The sequence below is a fragment of the Anopheles maculipalpis genome, chromosome 3RL, assembly GCF_943734695.1.
Source record: "Anopheles maculipalpis chromosome 3RL, idAnoMacuDA_375_x, whole genome shotgun sequence".
Taxonomy (NCBI): Eukaryota; Metazoa; Arthropoda; class Insecta; order Diptera; family Culicidae; genus Anopheles; species Anopheles maculipalpis.
Window position 1 is genome coordinate 62,570,359 of NC_064872.1, and position 18,441 is coordinate 62,588,799.

The window sequence follows — 18,441 nt, forward strand, 5'->3', positions numbered from 1 at the left end:
CCCGTTTTATCGTACGTTTTGTTGAACACATTGTTTTTTTGGGGACGAAATTTCGTTTCGTGTGAACATGATTTTACTTCCACTTTTGGCAATGATCTGGTACGGGACGGGGCAATCGTGCGAATCGTTGGGGTTTTGGGGTACATTATTTATGGTTTCGTGATTCGTTTCAAGTTTACCGTGTTCTTGATGCATATGCTACGCTTCGTGTACCGTTTGGTACCGATAAACATGTATCGCGATATGTATAAATTTACCAAAAATAAAGTATCTTCTCTTTCTAGAATTATGCACACATGAAGCGATAAATACAGTGCACAGTTTGTGTGTTCATAAATTACAAGCAACAATCGCAACCGTTCACTAGTGCTTTTAGGCTGATAGTAAAATGGTTGATATAGGGATACTATACTACAATCGCTCAAACGGATGAGGTTTTGGTTTGTTTTTGTCTACCTCATATCTACCAGGATCGATAGTTGAAGCATCAAACTTTGAAATTGCTACGTTTTTTTATGGCGATTGGTTCGCTCTCGATAGACGTATCGTGACAGATCCCATCATCCCCTGAAAGGTATGCAATCGATGTAAAGCTTAGTGCAGACGAAACTGTCAACCAGCCGGAGAAAATAAACGATGTGCGTTCAGATCACCGATCGAACGTGATAGATCGCGTTCGCAAAGTTGCTGGTGGATTATTTCTCGCATCCGGTGAACGCCAACGGTCAGTGATTGTTTCACCCAGATATCTGTATCTATTTCCCGGCGACCGGGAAATCTAAAGTGACAGGTACGCAACGATTTGGCGCGTTACAAGCAAAGAGTTTGAGGGGAGAAGGGATTTTAAAAGGGTGTGCTCATCGCCCGAGAAGATGGCATTCCGCGGCACCCTACCTGATGGAAGGGAAGGGATTAACTTATCGATTGATGATGTCACCAGGCTTGTCTAGGTTCGCCCATCCATTGTTGGAATGGGAACGCAATCAACAACAACACAGCACACACTCACCAGACGCCGTTGACGGATGGAGTTGTTTCTGTCGGCGCCTTGCTTCCTGGCTGATTCGTCCACTGGCAGGCCGGTTAGGGTACGGCGATGGTGCCGAAAGTACTGTGCAATACAATGCTCCAGGCTGAACAGATCGTTGACCAGCAGGTAACTGCAACGAACGTGAAAGTTGATTGATCTGACAGGTCTGTGCTGCAACGGCATCCAGCAAGGGAGAGGATGGCTTACCGCGTTTCGGCGACCCGCTGCCCTGGTGGTACGGTCGGAAGCAGCCGCAGGAAGGACAGATCGGAAGCGCGCTGAACTGTTGGACAGCGTCCGGGCAGCAGCCGAATGGCGTGTGCATCGATCGAAGCTTTCTCCGTCCGTCCGCTTACCAGTGACTTCCAGCGCTTGAAGCAAAGCAGCATCCGGACGTACCCGGGGATGGTGTCATAATCGTTGCGAGCCGTACCGCTGGTAAGAATGTTCTCAAACACAGGATACAGTAGCAGGGTGTGCGTTGACCGGTCCGGTATGAGGCGGAGCAGGGTCAGAGTCATCAGCTCCACGCTACCGTCAAAGATTACGAACATACTGCCAACGATTCGGTTGCATTCCCGCAGCAGTGCGGCCGGCCGGATCGGTGGATGCAGCAGGGCGACCGATTCACACCGGAACCGGATGTAGTCCGCCAGTATATCGATCACTGTCAGCTGGTAGCGACGGGTTTGTCGCGCTTGTACACGACTGCAGCAAACGGTGGTAGAAAGATGGCCCGGTTCAGCCTGTTTCGTTGTGTGTCCCGAAGCAAAGGTGACCGATGATCCGACCATTCGAGCGAATCCGTCACACAGATGCAATCGCGCGACAGTGGTGCAGTGCAACATCGGAAGCGACCATTTTTACACCGAGAGAACGAAAAAGAAAATGAAAGGAGACAGAGTGAATGAGCAAAACCGTAAATGCATGTAATAATTATGATTAATGATGGTGCACTTGCCGGCAGGCGTTAGTGGTACTGCATGCCAGTACCACTTCCGCTCACGGGCGGGCGGCAGGAAGAATCGGGAAGAATTTGTAAAATGATAGATAACGACTAAGCTGAGATTTCTGAATCATTTACAGTTGCATCCCGCCGGAAGCTGTTAGGAAAATCCTGTGTCAGGATAATTTTGTATCCATTTCTCATGCAAGCTTCTCTGATGTGTCGGCTATTATTGCATTCGTCTGAAGTGGAACGAATCCAAGATATGCTATCCTACTGCTGGTATTGCTGCTGCTATCTTTGTGATAATTTATTTATCATTCCGTTTTCTCATAAATCGGTATGAGGAGTAGGTTATTAATTGCTTTCCCCGGAGCATGTGGAGTGCAGTCGTGTGAGTGTACACGCCTGAAGATGATTGGAATAAGTGGGAAATCTTCCTTTTCCATAACCATGCAAAAAGGGCCATCAAGACAATCTTTTATCCGAGCTCAACAATAGACACGCTGCATTTGAAATGAATTTTCATAAAAAAGATTTATTTCTGTGCACTTTAAAAGAAAAGTGATTGCATCCTCTCTGTGTAAACAAGCTGTTCCGGTCGGTCATCAATTAACGCGTCACTATACGGTAATCTTAACCCTGTCCGTTGCACGTCTCACCGGGGTAGCGTTTGCTTGTATTATCATTGTTAAATGGTATCCTTCATGATGCTAGCGGATGGCATTAATTAGCAGAAATCAACACAATGCGAAGCTTGAGGTATAGCGTCGAACCACCTAATTGGCATTTCGTGCCGCGAATGTAAACTTTGGGAATGCGTGAATGATAATTATGTAAATTTGCACGTAGCAAACGGGTGTGAGAAGGGTAGAAAAAATACCTTTGCATTTTGCCCCAAGGAAACATGCATTCTCGATGATGAATGCATTCCTTGTGCATTGGTGGATGGACTCGGGAATTAAGCTGCCGGGTCAAATAAGTCAAATACCGTTGTGTTTGCTTAATGCTGCATTACAATGTGTGCGCAAAAAAATCAGTTTTTTTCCGATTTCGGCATAACATAATAGAGTAACTTTAGATGGAAAATAAAAAAAGTCAACTCAATGGATTTGACTGATTCTACTCTAAATAATTCCTCCCTGTCCACAGACAGCCGTAAGGTAGTTGGTTAGCCACAGTTGTCTTAAAAATGTATTTATCTTGTATGATGCCTAATTGATTAATTTCGACACCGCATTGACCACAGAATGATTTATTGAGTTTCTCCGGTGGACTCCGATAGGCTTTATTGAAAGACTCTTCGTTTGACGACAAGGTCAATGTTTAAAAAATATTTTTCACAATCCGAAAATCCACACGTACTCCGCTCAATCTCAATGAATGTCATATGGTCATATGGATGGTGAGTTTTGTGTGCTTATTTTGTCCCGTACATGTTTCACCCCAATGTTTGATCGTGGGTCAAAAGAGAACACCGACCTTCGCATATTGAGATACGCGTAAAATAGATGGAATTATTTACAGGGTACTCAATAGTGAGAAAACACATTTAAAATGTTGGTTTCTAATTTAATTTGCAGCAGGAATACGGTCTAGCCGTCATTATGAAATAAAAAAAAAAATAAATAAATAAATAAAAGAATTCAGTATTTAAAACTTTAAATACATATAAACTGGAACTCCAGCACTATCTCTAGAACTGCAGGATGTTTATTCGGAGTGAGCGAACACTTGACAACATTGGCGAACCCTGCCGATCAATTCGGACATTATGCAGTTGTTGCCAAACAAAGAATTTCCCATCAGAAAAGATGAACTCCTAATCAGCGTACCTCGACAATATGTATTTGATTCTATACAACATCTTCTTGGTTGTAGGCTGCGTTATCCCATGAATCTTGCGTTTCTTGCATAGGTTTTGTACCGTAGGTCTCTCTAGTTCTTGTTCGAATCCGTCTTCCGATACCAATGATTTGTGGTGCAAATGAAATTCCTTTTCACGTTGTGGGATTACAAGCACCAGAGTATGTCGCCGGGCAGTTCACCTCTCATGGATAATTTTACTACCAAGTCACAATACTGCTCAATCGTGTTTAGTAACCAATCTGTTATTGATAGCTAATCGATACCGTTAGCGTATATATTTAATGGGGCTAAAGCTAACAACCATATCAAAGGACAGAATGTACATGATGCTCATAAACACAAAGATGAAAAGTTCTATGCGAAATCATTAAACACTCTGTAGAGCCTTTAGAATCCCGGTACTGACATACGCGGCTGAGATACGAACTGATGGATTAAAACTGACGAAACCCTCTTAGTCGCATTCGAGAGGGACGTGCTCAGAAGAGTTTTTGGTTCCATATGCATGAAATGTCATTTCAGGAAAATGGCACTGAACAACCCAGCATTAAAGTTCGTTTAAACCTTATGGACAAAGAAGGTGTGGATGGTCCGAGCTAAGATGGAGGGCGGCCATTCTTGCGTCCAAGCAATCCAAGACCTCGAAGCGGTTGTAGTGCCTGATAGTCTCATATTTACTGATAGGCCTAGTGCTATTAAAGCCAGGCAATCCTCAGAAGTTGTCAGGAGTCAAGATTGTCTTATTATAAAAATCATTCTTTTGCTTGGATCAATTTTCGAAGAAGCGTTTAACATATCGCTAGTCTAAATCCCCTTTAATTGTGGAATTCTCATCAAAGAGAAGACAGACTCACTGGCCAGAACAGGTGTTAGAGAGGGCGCATTTTATCCAGTTGTCGTTCTTTGCAGAATTATCCTTGCAACCATACTTGAGTTCACTGTTAATTAAGGATTCATACGCATGATATTTCGACTCATGTCGAACCACTTTGTACTGGAAAGCTTGTGGCTGCGGTGTAGGATTCCATGATGTGGACCTACTTCTACGATCCATCGGATATCGAGCGGGTATAGTAGTAAGTAGTAGTAGTAGTAGGTTATTCGAGTGAAAATCAATGTGTACAATAGACAAATATTACATTATTTTAACGGGTTCGATCTCGTTCTTTCTCGTCATTGTTAAGTTATTTTTGATCTTGTCGATTTTGAACGTTAAATTTACCGATCTGGCGTTTGAAAATGTTTCGTGGGGAAAAATTTGTTTACAAAAAATCTAAATGAATAGACAAATTAAAATTATATAAATCTATGCTAAATCTAGTTTATACCCTAGTTTTTCCGAATTTATCCTATATTACTCTATTTTTATTCTAGTTTTTTTTAAATCTTTTTGTAGTCAGTAGAATTGTATTGGCGTATTAAAACTCAGGTTTTTATAAACGGTGTGAGTTTCGGTGAAGGTAAGGTGTGGGGAAATGTGGGAGTAAAAGGAGGATGGGGAAAATTGGTTATTTAGCCAGTTATTGTGTTCGAGTTCATGGGGTTTCTATTGTTATAGTTAGTTGTTGATTTCATTATGTACTGTTCGATGGTATTTATGTTACACCTTCTGTGTACTGAGTATGTCCTGTACCATGGAGGAACATTTGATATAGTTTTTAGATATTTGTTCTGGCAGATTTGAAGCTTATTTTTGTGTGTTTTAGCGCACATTACCCAGACAGAGGAGGCGTATGTTATGATTGGTCTGATTAAAGCAGTATAGAGCAATAATAAAAAATAAAAAATAATACTTCCGATTTATAACTATTAATTTTAAGCTTCCATTTGAGACAGTACTTTAAATAACTGTTAAGTGTTCAGAGTTTTAATTATAGTCCTAGCGTTTTGCCATTGGCACTTATCAGCATATAAGTATTGGTTGCAATCCTTCATTTCGGTATGTCAGATATGTAAATATTAAACAAAATAGGAAAGAGTACACTTCCTTGCGGAACACCTGCTCCAATCGTGTATGTTTCTGACGTACTATTTGAAATGTGGACTGATTTTTTTTCTGTCGGTGATGAAGCTATGTATAATGTGAATTAAATAATGATGAAACTTTAATTTAATTAGTTTAAAGAGCAAAGCTTTATGCCAGATGGTATCAAACGCTTTTTCTGAATCTAATAATACTAAAGCGGTGGATTTTTTTATGTTTCTATTGGAAATAATGTCCTTTTTCAGTCGATCTAATTGGTGTGTTGTAGATAGTCCTGGTTGAAATCCAAATTGAAATTTTGGAATGATATTGTATCTGTCGGTGTGGGATCTTAACTTTGTGGCAATAATCTTTTCGAACATTTTTCCAAGACAACTGAGAAAGCTGATAGGTCTGTAATTAGCAGCTAAATTATTGTCTTTCCCTGGTTTTGGGATTGCAACTACTTTCGAAGTTTCCATTTGTTCGGAAAGTATCCTTGCTTTAAGCATCTGTTGTAAATTAGGTTTAAATATATTATAACCTTCTTAGGGAGTTTTTTTATTGCTTCATTATTTATGTTACCTATCCCAGTGGGTTATTTTTGTCATTTTTGAAACATCTTTTGGCCTAATAAGTCCTCTCGGGACAAAGTCTGTGATAGTTGATTATTGTAAAAATGATTCAAGGTCGTATTTACTATGTTTTCTTGGTTACTGAAATTGTTGATGGTAGTGTTATGTGCTTTTTGGAAATGCGATTTCAGAGACTCACATTTTTCGACAGGGGTCAGCAATATTTTACCATCCTCTTTTAACGCTGGAATTGTTTTTGGTTGGTTTCTTATAATTTTTACAAATTTCCATACTTTGTTTGAATTTTTTTGGGAATTCATTGACGCAAGGTTTTTCGACCATGCCTCATTACGTATTAAGTTTCATTGAGTTTTAATAACATTTGTTAATTGCATATAAATAAATTTAAAGGTTGAGTTTTGCCTCTGTCTTTGTTTTTTTTTTTTCCTGTAGGTATTTCGTATTTTAATTAAACTAATAATTGAACCCGATCGATCGGGTATTCAAATATGTGACCTTTGGGGTTGCAGAGACATGAAATTTAAATGCTTCAAAGGCTGAATCCTATAACCCCCAATCCTATTATTCCTTACATTTTTGCACCACATTGCGGGAATACAACAAAAATTACGAACTCAAAGAATGTGTCCTAATTTCAGCAGAGGATAACAACAAACGGCAAATAACTGCCGGTAAAACGTTAAAGAAATTACCATCAACACAAGCTGCCACACCTAGAAACACTGTAAGGACAGCAGCATCCTAAAAGCAATAGGACCGGCTAACCAATCGCTTCATATGAATGTAACCGCAATAACAATAGCATAATCCACAAAATTATCAACAAAAATCAAATATATCAACAAATGGACCAACTAAAAAAGATTATACGCTGTTATTCAACCGTGTACGCCCGAGTTGAGGATAAGGCACGTTAAAAGAGCAAATATCTTTTTCTAAATTAATCATCCCATATGAGGAGGTGACAATATGGCTAAGGTCGTAACAATAAATTCGAAATAAAAATAGACATATAATTTAAAAGACAATGGATGGCACAGAAAATACTTAGGACTGAATATTGATTGCATAGAAAATCTATATAATCAATCTTTTTGTTTATGAATGTTTTATGTTATAATTTCAAAGAATTAGATATAAAATTATTTGAATTTGTGAAACCAAATAATACTCGATTGATAAAAAATCACATTACTTGTTTTAATATTATAAAAAAACTTATTTTAAACCATTTTTAGCAGCGTTCTACTATCGATAAAAAAAATTTATGTATGTCAAACAAAATTTTGCTACAAGTATGTGGAGATCAGCATAAAACGTTTGCCCAACCCACCAGCATGTAAGTGCATATGCATCATCTTGTTCACATGCATATGACCGCATCTATCGATATCACCCTTCCAACGTTTGCGCTTACCATCCACTTATACACACACACACAACCATGCCATATTTCCCTTTTTCGAGTGTGGTTTTCCACCACCAAAGGCCAACCCACAAAAGCCTACAACTCTCTTCTGTGTACCGTCAGCAAAGAAGAAATAATGTGTACAACGCTGGTACAACCCCAAACTGCAGGCAACCCGGTATGATTTATCCTTGCAGAGCCGCAAGTTGTACAAGTTCTTACGTGCTGGGTTTTTGCTTTATACTTTTTGCGCTCCTCTAGTCCGTGAACAAACTTGTTCCGTTCTCGCTGTAGTTCTGAGAGTTTCCATACCCATCACTAATTACGGCGAACAAACCGAGAGCCGAAACAGAGGGTGCCGCGCGAAAGAGCACCTATTTACCGGGTTCGCTTTTTCACAGCGAAATAGCTACACCCGGAACCATATTTTGCATATTCTAATTCTCTCTTATCCCTTGAGGCTTTTGCGCGGGGTCTTAGTCGGAAGCTGCCGGCACGGATCCGGCACTGTGTCACGATTTTGCCTGCCTGAGTTATTCATTTTCATGCCATCGCGTACAAGCCGGATTTGCTTTTTCGCTCGAAAAATGCATCGGACCGTTGCTGGGGGTGGGAGTAGGAAAGACCTGTCTGGCATTCCATGTAGGCAGCGATTTCATGGTACTGGCGCTACATATGGCGTGTAGGTGTGGTAGGTTCATGTTCGGTAGTCAGATTGGATGTTGAATAACGACGGATATGAGCAGTGGACTGTTCTTCCTGCCACATCAGGTCAGAACGGGGTCGTGATCGCTGACTCTAGGTAGGAAGATTCCGTCGCATTGCCTGTGGGTACAATTCAGCCACAATTTTACGACACGCACACAACGTAAAGCATTATCCAAAAATACTCGCAACCACTTACTTGTCGCTGGTCAGTTCTGGAACGTTTCCAACGTACCGCTTCGTACAACAACAGGTCTGTGACGCTCCCGTGTGCCCGACATGGACGATAAATTTTTAATTTCATTTCAACTTGAGATTCATTGCAAATGCTACTGGTTCGTTCTGCTGATATATCGTCGGAACCGAACTCTTACGAACTCCATAAAGCAGAAGGAATAGATAGGTCTCATACCTTCGCTGCCCGAAAAAAATCGATAAATGGCAAAAAGTTGTAATTCATTAGCAGATGCTAGGATGTACGAATGATTCCTGAGCACTTTCTGATTAGCTGGCTCAGAGGCTCGGCAGACAAAGCGAGACATTTACGATGCGATTAAATTTAGAAAACTGTGACCAAACTGAGGCTGAGCAGATCTTGTAAAGATGTCGGTAAAATGCGTACCACGAACAGCATTGAATGTTTACATAGCAAATGAAGATAGAACACAAATACATTTTCCTCCAATTAGCTGACCCTTTTCCGTATCGGTACGAGCTCAATTCTCATTATTTATCAAAAGCGTACATGCATGGTTAGGAAAATGTTTCTCAATTTGTTTACTTAATGAGAGACATACACACACTAACGCCTGTATCTTCCCGATGCTTCAGCTTTTCACAATGCTGTCTTCTTAAGATAGTAAACAATACCGATATACTCGGTTGGCTTTCGGTTGATGGATGCGATGGAACACATTTTTCGAAGTAAATGGTACAATACCGCACGAAATAAATTATACTCAGCGTTGATAAATCAACAATTTAATTGCAGCATAATAGTTGTCTAGCTCGGCAGATTCCCGATACGATGGTGCAACAATGCATGCACATGCATGTGTACGTTCGGGGGTGAAATATTCATTCCCAAGCAAACGGAACATCTAGCACCGGCCGGGGAAGCTTTCTTGGAGCCGTGTACAACCAAAAGTCCCCTCCAGGCAATTAGATAAGGAAACGGCAATTAGAACGCAGTATGCGCTTTACACACTTCAAGTGCCAGCTTCGTCTATGTGTTGTGCCGTATGCACAAGTTTATGGCCTGTATGCAACGCATCACAAACGGGTGAATTTATTTGCCGGAAAAACGGTGTGTTACGGTGCTATGGTATCTAATAGTTTCCGATCACAGTTCCTAGTTCTACCGGATGGTTGCATATTTTCTTAATGATAGAGAAATGATGCTGCTGCCAGGAGAGAGGCGGTTAACAGATTCCATTGGCACAGGAGTAGTCATAGATATGGTACAGGCATTTTATAATTAATCGTTTAAAAAGATAATTGATTTATACACTGATCTGTTAAATTTACAATCGTTGAACTGTGGAGAATGAGTACAATTCACCATCTTAATGTCGATGCTTAAAAATTAGTATCACAAAAATCTATATTTTTAAACGAAACCATATTGTATAGTATCCGCTGTACAAAAACTACAGGAATTCGTAGCTATGAAAGCTGAAGTCGCTTAATAAAAATCGAATGGCTTAATATACTTGCTGATACCACCTAGTTGGATAGGCAGTCTACACTGCGGGGGAAAAGTTCGGATGTGTTTTGTAATCCGGTACTGCCGTTTGAGAACCGGTGCTGCTGTCGCCTTCATTTTATGGATGTGGGGTATGGGATACTTCATTTTGTGCTCATGTTAAATACACTTTAATGAATCTTAGTAAAACAGGGGTTAGTGTAACAATCAATGGACAAAATATACGATAAAATTATCCAAGAACCCGAGATCCTCTATGACGGAATTCCTAGGTAGAATATGGTTTAATCTGTTGTAAAAGATTTATTGGACGTTTCAAAAACATGAATGAGACTACAATTTATTTAGGTTTAGGACAATTAAGATGCATGTTCCAATTAATGTTGGATTCCGATGTAGATATGAACCTTCGAGTCCAAATACTAATTGACTAATACGTAATTCACTTTTTTTACGTTATGGAACGGTTCCGCTTCCAAAAGTCATGATGTTCTCAGATATTGTCCACTTTGTTGTTGAGCCGGGCTTGAGTTGAGCCTCAAGCTCCCGGGGTTGAGCCCTTGTCCCGTTCAACGCATTGTGACCGGGAGAAGCCTCCGACATGGCGAAGTAATTTCGGCAAAATTGAAGACCGAAAGATGCCTCCGATTTCAATCCACTTCCACTTTTATTTCATGTTCGATTCTTTAGACATTTCACCTCCGATCTCATCCAAATAAGGTAGAGGATCCTAATGGATAAGCTTCCACGATCAGCTGAAGCACGTCGTCACTAAGGGCAACCAACTGATCGGTTTACTAAAATAAATAGCTTTCGACTTCACATACCTGCTGTGCATCAACATGCTTTAGCATGCTGCTCTTTAGTGCGGTCGGTTTTGGAATACGCTTCAGTTGTATGGTGGCCATCTGCTGCTCGTCCATTTTCCCGGCTGGAATCCATGCAGCGTAAACCCGGTTCGCCCTGCCCTTCTGGAGGGTGGAAGTGGACTATGATGGACGTTATGTGCTGCTAGGCCTAGAGTCGCTAAAACCAGCCAAACTGAAACGCCCGAGGGCTGTTTGTTGCGGGACACCTGAACAACCGGATCGTTTCACTGGGGCTACTATCTGGCCTTAACCTATACTTTCCTTCGAGATCGCTCCGTTCAGGATCGATGCTCTACGTAGGGGATCGCCGTACCCGATTTGGAGCCTATGATCCGTGATCGTCACCAACCAGACGTTTATTCATATATTTTGCTCTTTTTGTAACGTTCCACTGCGAGGGGGCCTCACGCAGTCCGTTGAAAATAAACTTCATCAAATATTAACTAATCATATTAAATTCTGATCAGATCGAATTGGATAGAATCCCAATTCAATCTCAAACATATCCGAAGCCTGATAAATCTGATTTTATCTGATAAAATCCGGTTCAAATTTTTTCGAGGATTGAATCCTCGTGTCTGCCATGTCTGCCAACACTAGTTCCAACTCACTGAAATTATCCTCCAATAAAAGCTAGAATACAAAGGAAAAGTATGTTTATTTTCAATGCATCCAGTATGTGAACATTTTCACTGATCAGGGATGTATTTGGTTACATGATAAATTTCAAAATTTACACGTTTAAAATATTATCTTTCCTCTTATTATTACATACAACAAGGGATGAGAAGTGCCATATAATCACAAAAAAATTGTTAAAATAAATCGAACATGAAATTTGTACATGCTCAATTTATTATTCCAAAACCGACAGCTTTTGTACAAACAGGGTTATCAATCCGTTTTTGCTCCCTAGACCTTGTACAGCTTCCATTAATGTTTGAATGAATTTCTTTTTAATTGTACAATGCGAATGCATGTGAATCCATGTTCGTTCGAAATTATGAATTTCATTAAATTCAAATTGAATACAACCCACAAGAAGCAGCCGGGTGTGGGATGCTTGTGGCCACAATTAAAACACCCAGTTACATTATGCTTTAATCAATGCAATACGTTTGCATTATAAATGATTTTTCCCCGGCTTTTTTTGTTTTTTGTTAGAGAACTCTCTTTTTCGCTTTCCCAATTCAATATAACAGATTCACCGAGCTTGTGCATCATTTTTCGCAATAGAATAGATGCACACGAGTGCATGCAGGCAAGTTTTGCAAACAGACCCCATTCGTACATCTGCACGGGTACAAGCGTTACAGAATAAATACAATTGAAGCATACGATGGAACGGTTGGTGAATGTTGAGCTGAGTGTAGTGAGAAAGCAGCTTATGATGCGGTACTATTGGTTTCACTTCCGTTCGCATTGCATTTCGTAGACAAAGTTTGCTCACTCTCGTGTACATATATGCGTATGCCGTGTGTATGAAAAATGGAGAACGTCTACTAAAAGGAACGCTTCAATTCTTTTGCATTATTACTGTAGCGAACGGAGCAGACGGTAGCACAGAAAAAAAGGTTCAAACTCTTTCAAAGTTACTTAGACTGTTACAAAACTGTCAACCTGCTCGAAATATCTGGCATATCTCGGTATCAGTTTGCCTTAGTTTGTCCAGCAAGATTTACAGATCAATTATAACTGTATGGCGCATGATGGCTTCGTTTTGTGTGTGGAAGTGTGTGTGTGTCTGCAGACTAACAAATAATTGGAAACAGTCACGATAAAGCCAGAAAGCATTAAGCCTGCCATCCACTTAACATACAACCGCTGCAGAAGTTTTCCATTCATTTTACCCTACCCAAAGAAAACCGTTCTGTCCCGTTGCGCCCGACACTTCTACCGCACAACGGCTGTCAATTCACACGACCGTGTTCACTTCTTCCATATTCCCCTGATAATGTCTGCTTTTCCTCCTCGTGCGTTTATAAGCAAACCAAGCAAAATCGACATGCAGGCAGATGCAATTTGTTTATTACTTAACACCCTACCGTAGCTCGCCTCGGTGAGTCTTTTCTTAATTCGCTTTTGAGTTTCCGGTGCACGAATCCTTTGCAATCCACTCACCCATCCTTAATCTGGTTAATTGAAATATTTTCTGTTCCACCTTTTCCTCCATTGTTGCGTAAGGAGTTTTGTTTTTCTTTTCTCCCATTCGCACACTTCTAACACTTCTTCGAGCTGTTTGTTTACGGCAAACGTGATGTAGCCGAGATTGGGTGGGCACGAACGAGACGAGCTAGCCAACAAGCAATAAGACGGTAACATTTGTAAATAGTTCGAGGAAAAATAACATGTTTTCTGCATCCGCCCAATGAGTCCTAAATGAATGAGGGATGAGTGGGGCCGTTTTTTTTTTGTCTTCGTCCTCCTGTCAACATACATACAACTTTTGTGCATGTCAACTTCACACTTTACCTTTGCGCTCCAGCACAAGAAAGACGTTGACCAAACCCGTTGCTTTCAAACCCGATGCTGCAAGGGGTAATGGAATTTGCCACGGTGTCTAGCGCATCGTCAAGTCCTGTCCGTACATCATTAAAATTTTAAGCTCCAATTCATGACAATCAATTAAGCGTAATTGATCTCGTTTGGACTCTCGGAGCCGAACGTTGCCTCCGTGTTTGTTAGTGAAATGCAAACGGGGTGCAATGGTAGCTGGGGCTCCCTTCCCTTTGGCTTAGTGCATACCATGACGTTTTCTTCGCACCGTCGTCGGACCATTTATTGTGCCCGACAGCCGGTGCACTCCGTATGATGCCACTTGAAAGGAGCGAGGGGATTAAATATAATCAATTTGTTCACGGCAGTGTGATTTCCAAACGTCTGTGCGAATGGGAAGAAGCTGGATCGAACTCCCCGGTAGAAACCAATGCTCGTGTATCGAATCAAACTAATGGTAGCATTTGTTGCACTGGGGGCGAGGTGAAAAGGATTTCGCTAAATAACAAGTGTTTCAACACAACTTCCTTATGTGTGCTGATCCTTTGGCTGAGCTCTTGCGCGCTGTGACAATGCTCGTCGGTTGCGATTGCGAAGCGTATTTGTTGTCTCTTCGTTCTAATCTTTTGTTGTTTGGAAATAATTGAATTCCTTTTAGCGACGGCTTAGTGAACTCGTGATTTTGCAGAAAACTAGTGTGAACGACTAGTTTACTGTGAAGTACTACCAACGCTGCAAATTATTGATCAACATAAAGGTAGATTTATTGTTCAACAATTTAAAAAAGATATTAACAAAAATTTCGAGAAGACGTGGCCCCCAACTCTGACCAGGGCCACCAAAGTGTGGTTTTATTTTTCTCAAAGCTTTACGTACGTTCTCTCTTTTATCTTCTATCTAAATTTGATAAAATGAACCGATTTCCAGCATGTTCTCTCTTCTTATGTGTTGGATTTCAAAACGTGTATTGCATACATAAATTTGCTAATTTCTACTTTATTACTATTTCTATGAACGGCTTGTTGCAGGAGATGAGAGGGGAGAGATCTTAGGGGATGTCAAGAAGGTTGGTTGTTTTCTGTTATGGCTGAAATCTGAGTGGTAATTTGTCAAATCGTGTTTAACAGTATAGACTGATAAACAAATTTTTCGTTATTTATTTACAGATAAGCAATAATCGAGATAGGATTTACAGCAATCCATCAGCATTGTGAGAAATTGACAAAAGTTGGAAAACTCAGTTAGAAATTGGTCTCAAAACATGTATTAATTAGAACTTAAACATTTGAAGCCACGAGATAAAACTCCCTTACTGCCTATCGATGAAGATAATCATGTCTTGTCGACTTTGGATTGTTTCTTTTTTTGTAATTGAATAGAAAAAAGGAAAATAAAAGTCTTGTTTTAAGAATTTTAAGTTGTTTGCGCAAGCAGCACGCTGCAATCGAACAGTACAGAGTTGTTTAACGATCAAATCCAATATACAAAGGGTCGAGAAGACTCTTTGAGAGATTAAGAGAGTTAAGAAGATTGCTGTGTAAATATGAGGAAAGAAGGATTTAATTTATTATTCCCAAGAATAATACATTGAAGTGGCGCCTCCAGGATGGAGACGCCTAGTGCCTTCGGTGGAATAGAAAAAAAAACTTCTGTAGCTTATACAGGGTTTACCACTCCAAAGAACAAGCGTTATAATAGCTTTAAAAATGTAGGATTCAAGACGCCTAACATTTTCCGACTTGAACATCTATTATAACAGTTTAGCTATGCTGTTTGAATCGATAAAACAACTTGCAATTGGTTTAAAAAGCCGTCAGAATCGATGCTTCTTCCATACTGTCGGGGCTGTCGGGGTAGGATTCGGAACGGTTCTGGTGTTCCGTTTAACATTTCCTGATTCATTTCTCAAGACGCTTGGATTGTTAATTAAAGATATAGTATAACAAATCCAATCCAATAATTTCCCTTTGTGTGCTATTCATTGTCATCGTAAATGGATAGAAACCCCTCATAAGTGAAAACTGACCCTGTAGTGAAGACTGACTATCAAACTACGTGGTATAAACAAGTGTAGTAAGCCATTCGAAGGCTAGCGAAACCTAGAAGGATGTTAATCGTTAAAAAATATAAATTTTGGAATGTTCTAAGTTTCATTCTGTAGGTTTCATGTTTTTAATTTAAGCTACATTTGCTGACAAATACCCAATGTGCAGTTGCCAATAGATTTAGTTTGAAGCTGGTTCAGAATTTATTCTCCAATAAATATAAAAAACATACTGAACATTTCTCCTTTTTTATATGTAAGTTGAAAGCTTTTGTTTCTGTAGTAAAGGAAAACTATAATGGACCAGGCACACTCATGTTAACAAGCAAGATAAGTTGCTTAATTTAAATGTAACTGATGAATTAGCACAGCCTTCTTCCTCACTCAAGCCGCATCCTTACCAAGCGCATTGAATGCATCACCGACGAGTATTTATTCACTTTTTAATTAACAATATAGTGAATGTATGAAGCACCATCAACTTTCCTTCGCACCTCCACTCTCCACCGATATAAAACCGAAAAAGGGCAGACTTGTGCAAGGATTATCCCGAAAGTCACATACGTGCATGCATCGGTTTCTCACTTGTGAGTGTGAATACTTCATCACGTCTTAAGCCTCCCAGCACGGCTGCCTCAGCAGCTTTCCCTGTCGCTTTTTTTCCAAATACCGGTGGAATATTAAAACGATTACACGCCAACGACGTACAACTATTTCATTTATCCTAATGGAACTCTACTCTCACCCCTTGTGTGGTGTCGGTTTAAGAGCAACACAAGCTTGTAGTTAAAAGTTACAGAACAGGAGGGGGGTGGAAAAAAAATCCCACATTGACTCCCCCATTTTCTGTCTCCTCGACACTGTAACAGATATGCTTTAGCTTGAATCCAGACACCGGGAAGTGCAACTAATTAAAACTTTTGCCTGCATTTTGACTTTGCTGAAAAGCTTGAAGGTACAACGTACAAAATCCATTCCGTCTAAAGGGTTTGTTAGATTCAATGAACATTTTGCACCATATTGCTACAAAAACGAGGGAAACGGGAATATGATTTTTTCACCACGATTACCAACACCGCACTACACTTACCTTCGATTTGTGGCTTGTGCGCAACCAATTCACATCCTCAATTGACTGCTTATCGTCCTCTCGACGGTGCTTATCGCATCCTGGATCATCATCAGCACCGTTCGGCAAAACTTCCGTGAGCCCGATCGTTCGGAGCAGAACTAAAAATCTTACCACTTGTCGCCATCCTTCGGTGCGTGCTGCCATGGTAAGTGGTCCGGCGGTGTCGTGTCGCTGGAACTCCGCCACGAGCGATCGAACGCGCTGTGCTAGTGAGTGGAAGGGAAAATCTGGCCCCGATTTTCCTGCCCACTCGCCAAAGTACATCTCCGAGCTCAGAGAGCGTAGTCCGTCCAACAGTTTTGCCAGTGGGGATGTGTTGTTGCTAAGGATGGTGGAGTCATACTTTCGTGCTCGTTGTGCTGCATAAAAAGAAATGAAAAGTGAAAAAAATACAGGAAAGCATTAAGTAAAAAGGAAAAATAAAAACAATGCTGCTTACAGCACATATGAAACACACTCGACCCAGATGCTTGTCGAAACAGGGGTAGAGATTTCGATGAGGTCTAAAACATCCGTCGCTTTCGAATGCATCGCTTTTCGAATCGTAATCGTTTCGATTGGGCACATACACTCACACACACACACACACACACATACAAAAAAAAGCGAAGGATAAACCGTGCATACGTAAATGCAAACGTGTGTCTCAAACCATCACAACCGGGAAGAGAAAAATAAAAGACAAACTAGGGATTTCACGGGATCACGGTTGAATACCGGCTGGAGATGCTTTTACTGAAACGATGTTGAAAATATGTGAATATAACCATTGCGACCATGACCGTGGTTCGGTAGAGGAGTACTTTAAACTGTGCGCTGTGTTGTTTGTCAGAATTGCTGTTTTTTTTAGTCCACTTTTAGCCTCATGGCTCAGGCAAAATCGTTTCTCCCGTTACATCAACGCAACGCAAAGCTTTTTCAAACAAAGTCCCATTTGCATGAGACCAGGCTGTTGTGCGTGTTGTTTCTGTCGTTTTCCGGAATGTTCTTTTAGCGCACGATCGGTCGATTATCCGGTAGTACGAAGGTAAACAAACAAAGATGTTAACCCCGTTGAAGGGGAATCAATTAAAAACGAAGCCAGTTGCATGTCCCGGGAACATTATGCTTGAACGTTTATACATGAATTAAAAGTTTACATCAGATATAAGTTTTTAATCATTAAAAAAAATCTCGCCATTAGAGGTGTTTTAGTAGTTGAACTTTCAACTGAAATATTGTTGGATTGGAGCACTTATAAGGTTGTCGAGCTAAAAAGACTTTACGGGTTGAGTCGTTCAGTTTCGTTTGAATGACATGACCAGCCCACTGGAACCTGGCGAGTTTAGTTCACTGTACTATACAGAATTCATCGTACAGCTCATAGAGTTCCGCATTATAGCAGCTCCTCAATTATCTTTCCACACACACAAGGCCAAGAATCCTTCTGAGCACCTTTCTCTCGAACGCGAGTGTACCTATCCGTACGTCACCCCTGCGTCAGTAGGAATTTGTTAGCAGCCACCATAATTTTTTTTTTGCCTCATTAATCTCCAAGCTGAGGTTTTTCGTCACCCGATCGATCTGGCGCTAGGTTAAAGAGTAGATATGCAGGACCATTTCCTTGGCGCAGATCCTTGGTGGTTGCAAAGGGTCTGAGAATTTTCCATCCACCATCAACTGGCATGTGACATTGGAC

The 18,441-nt window shown here is 40.6% G+C and overlaps 1 protein-coding gene across 1 annotated transcript in view; it reads right to left on the bottom strand.

The window, feature by feature from the left end:
• LOC126563561 (uncharacterized) overlaps positions 1-18,441 on the bottom strand; it is an 83,791-nt gene that overhangs the window by 12,995 nt on the left and 52,355 nt on the right. Inside the window, exons 2-5 of the mRNA XM_050220207.1 lie at positions 16,716-17,122; positions 13,615-13,620; positions 1,238-1,776; positions 1,004-1,160 (exon numbers count right to left, since the gene is read on the bottom strand). Of these exons, the coding sequence (XP_050076164.1) occupies positions 1,004-1,160; positions 1,238-1,776; positions 13,615-13,620; positions 16,716-17,122 (1,109 nt within the window). The remainder of the gene's footprint in view (positions 1-1,003; positions 1,161-1,237; positions 1,777-13,614; positions 13,621-16,715; positions 17,123-18,441) is intronic.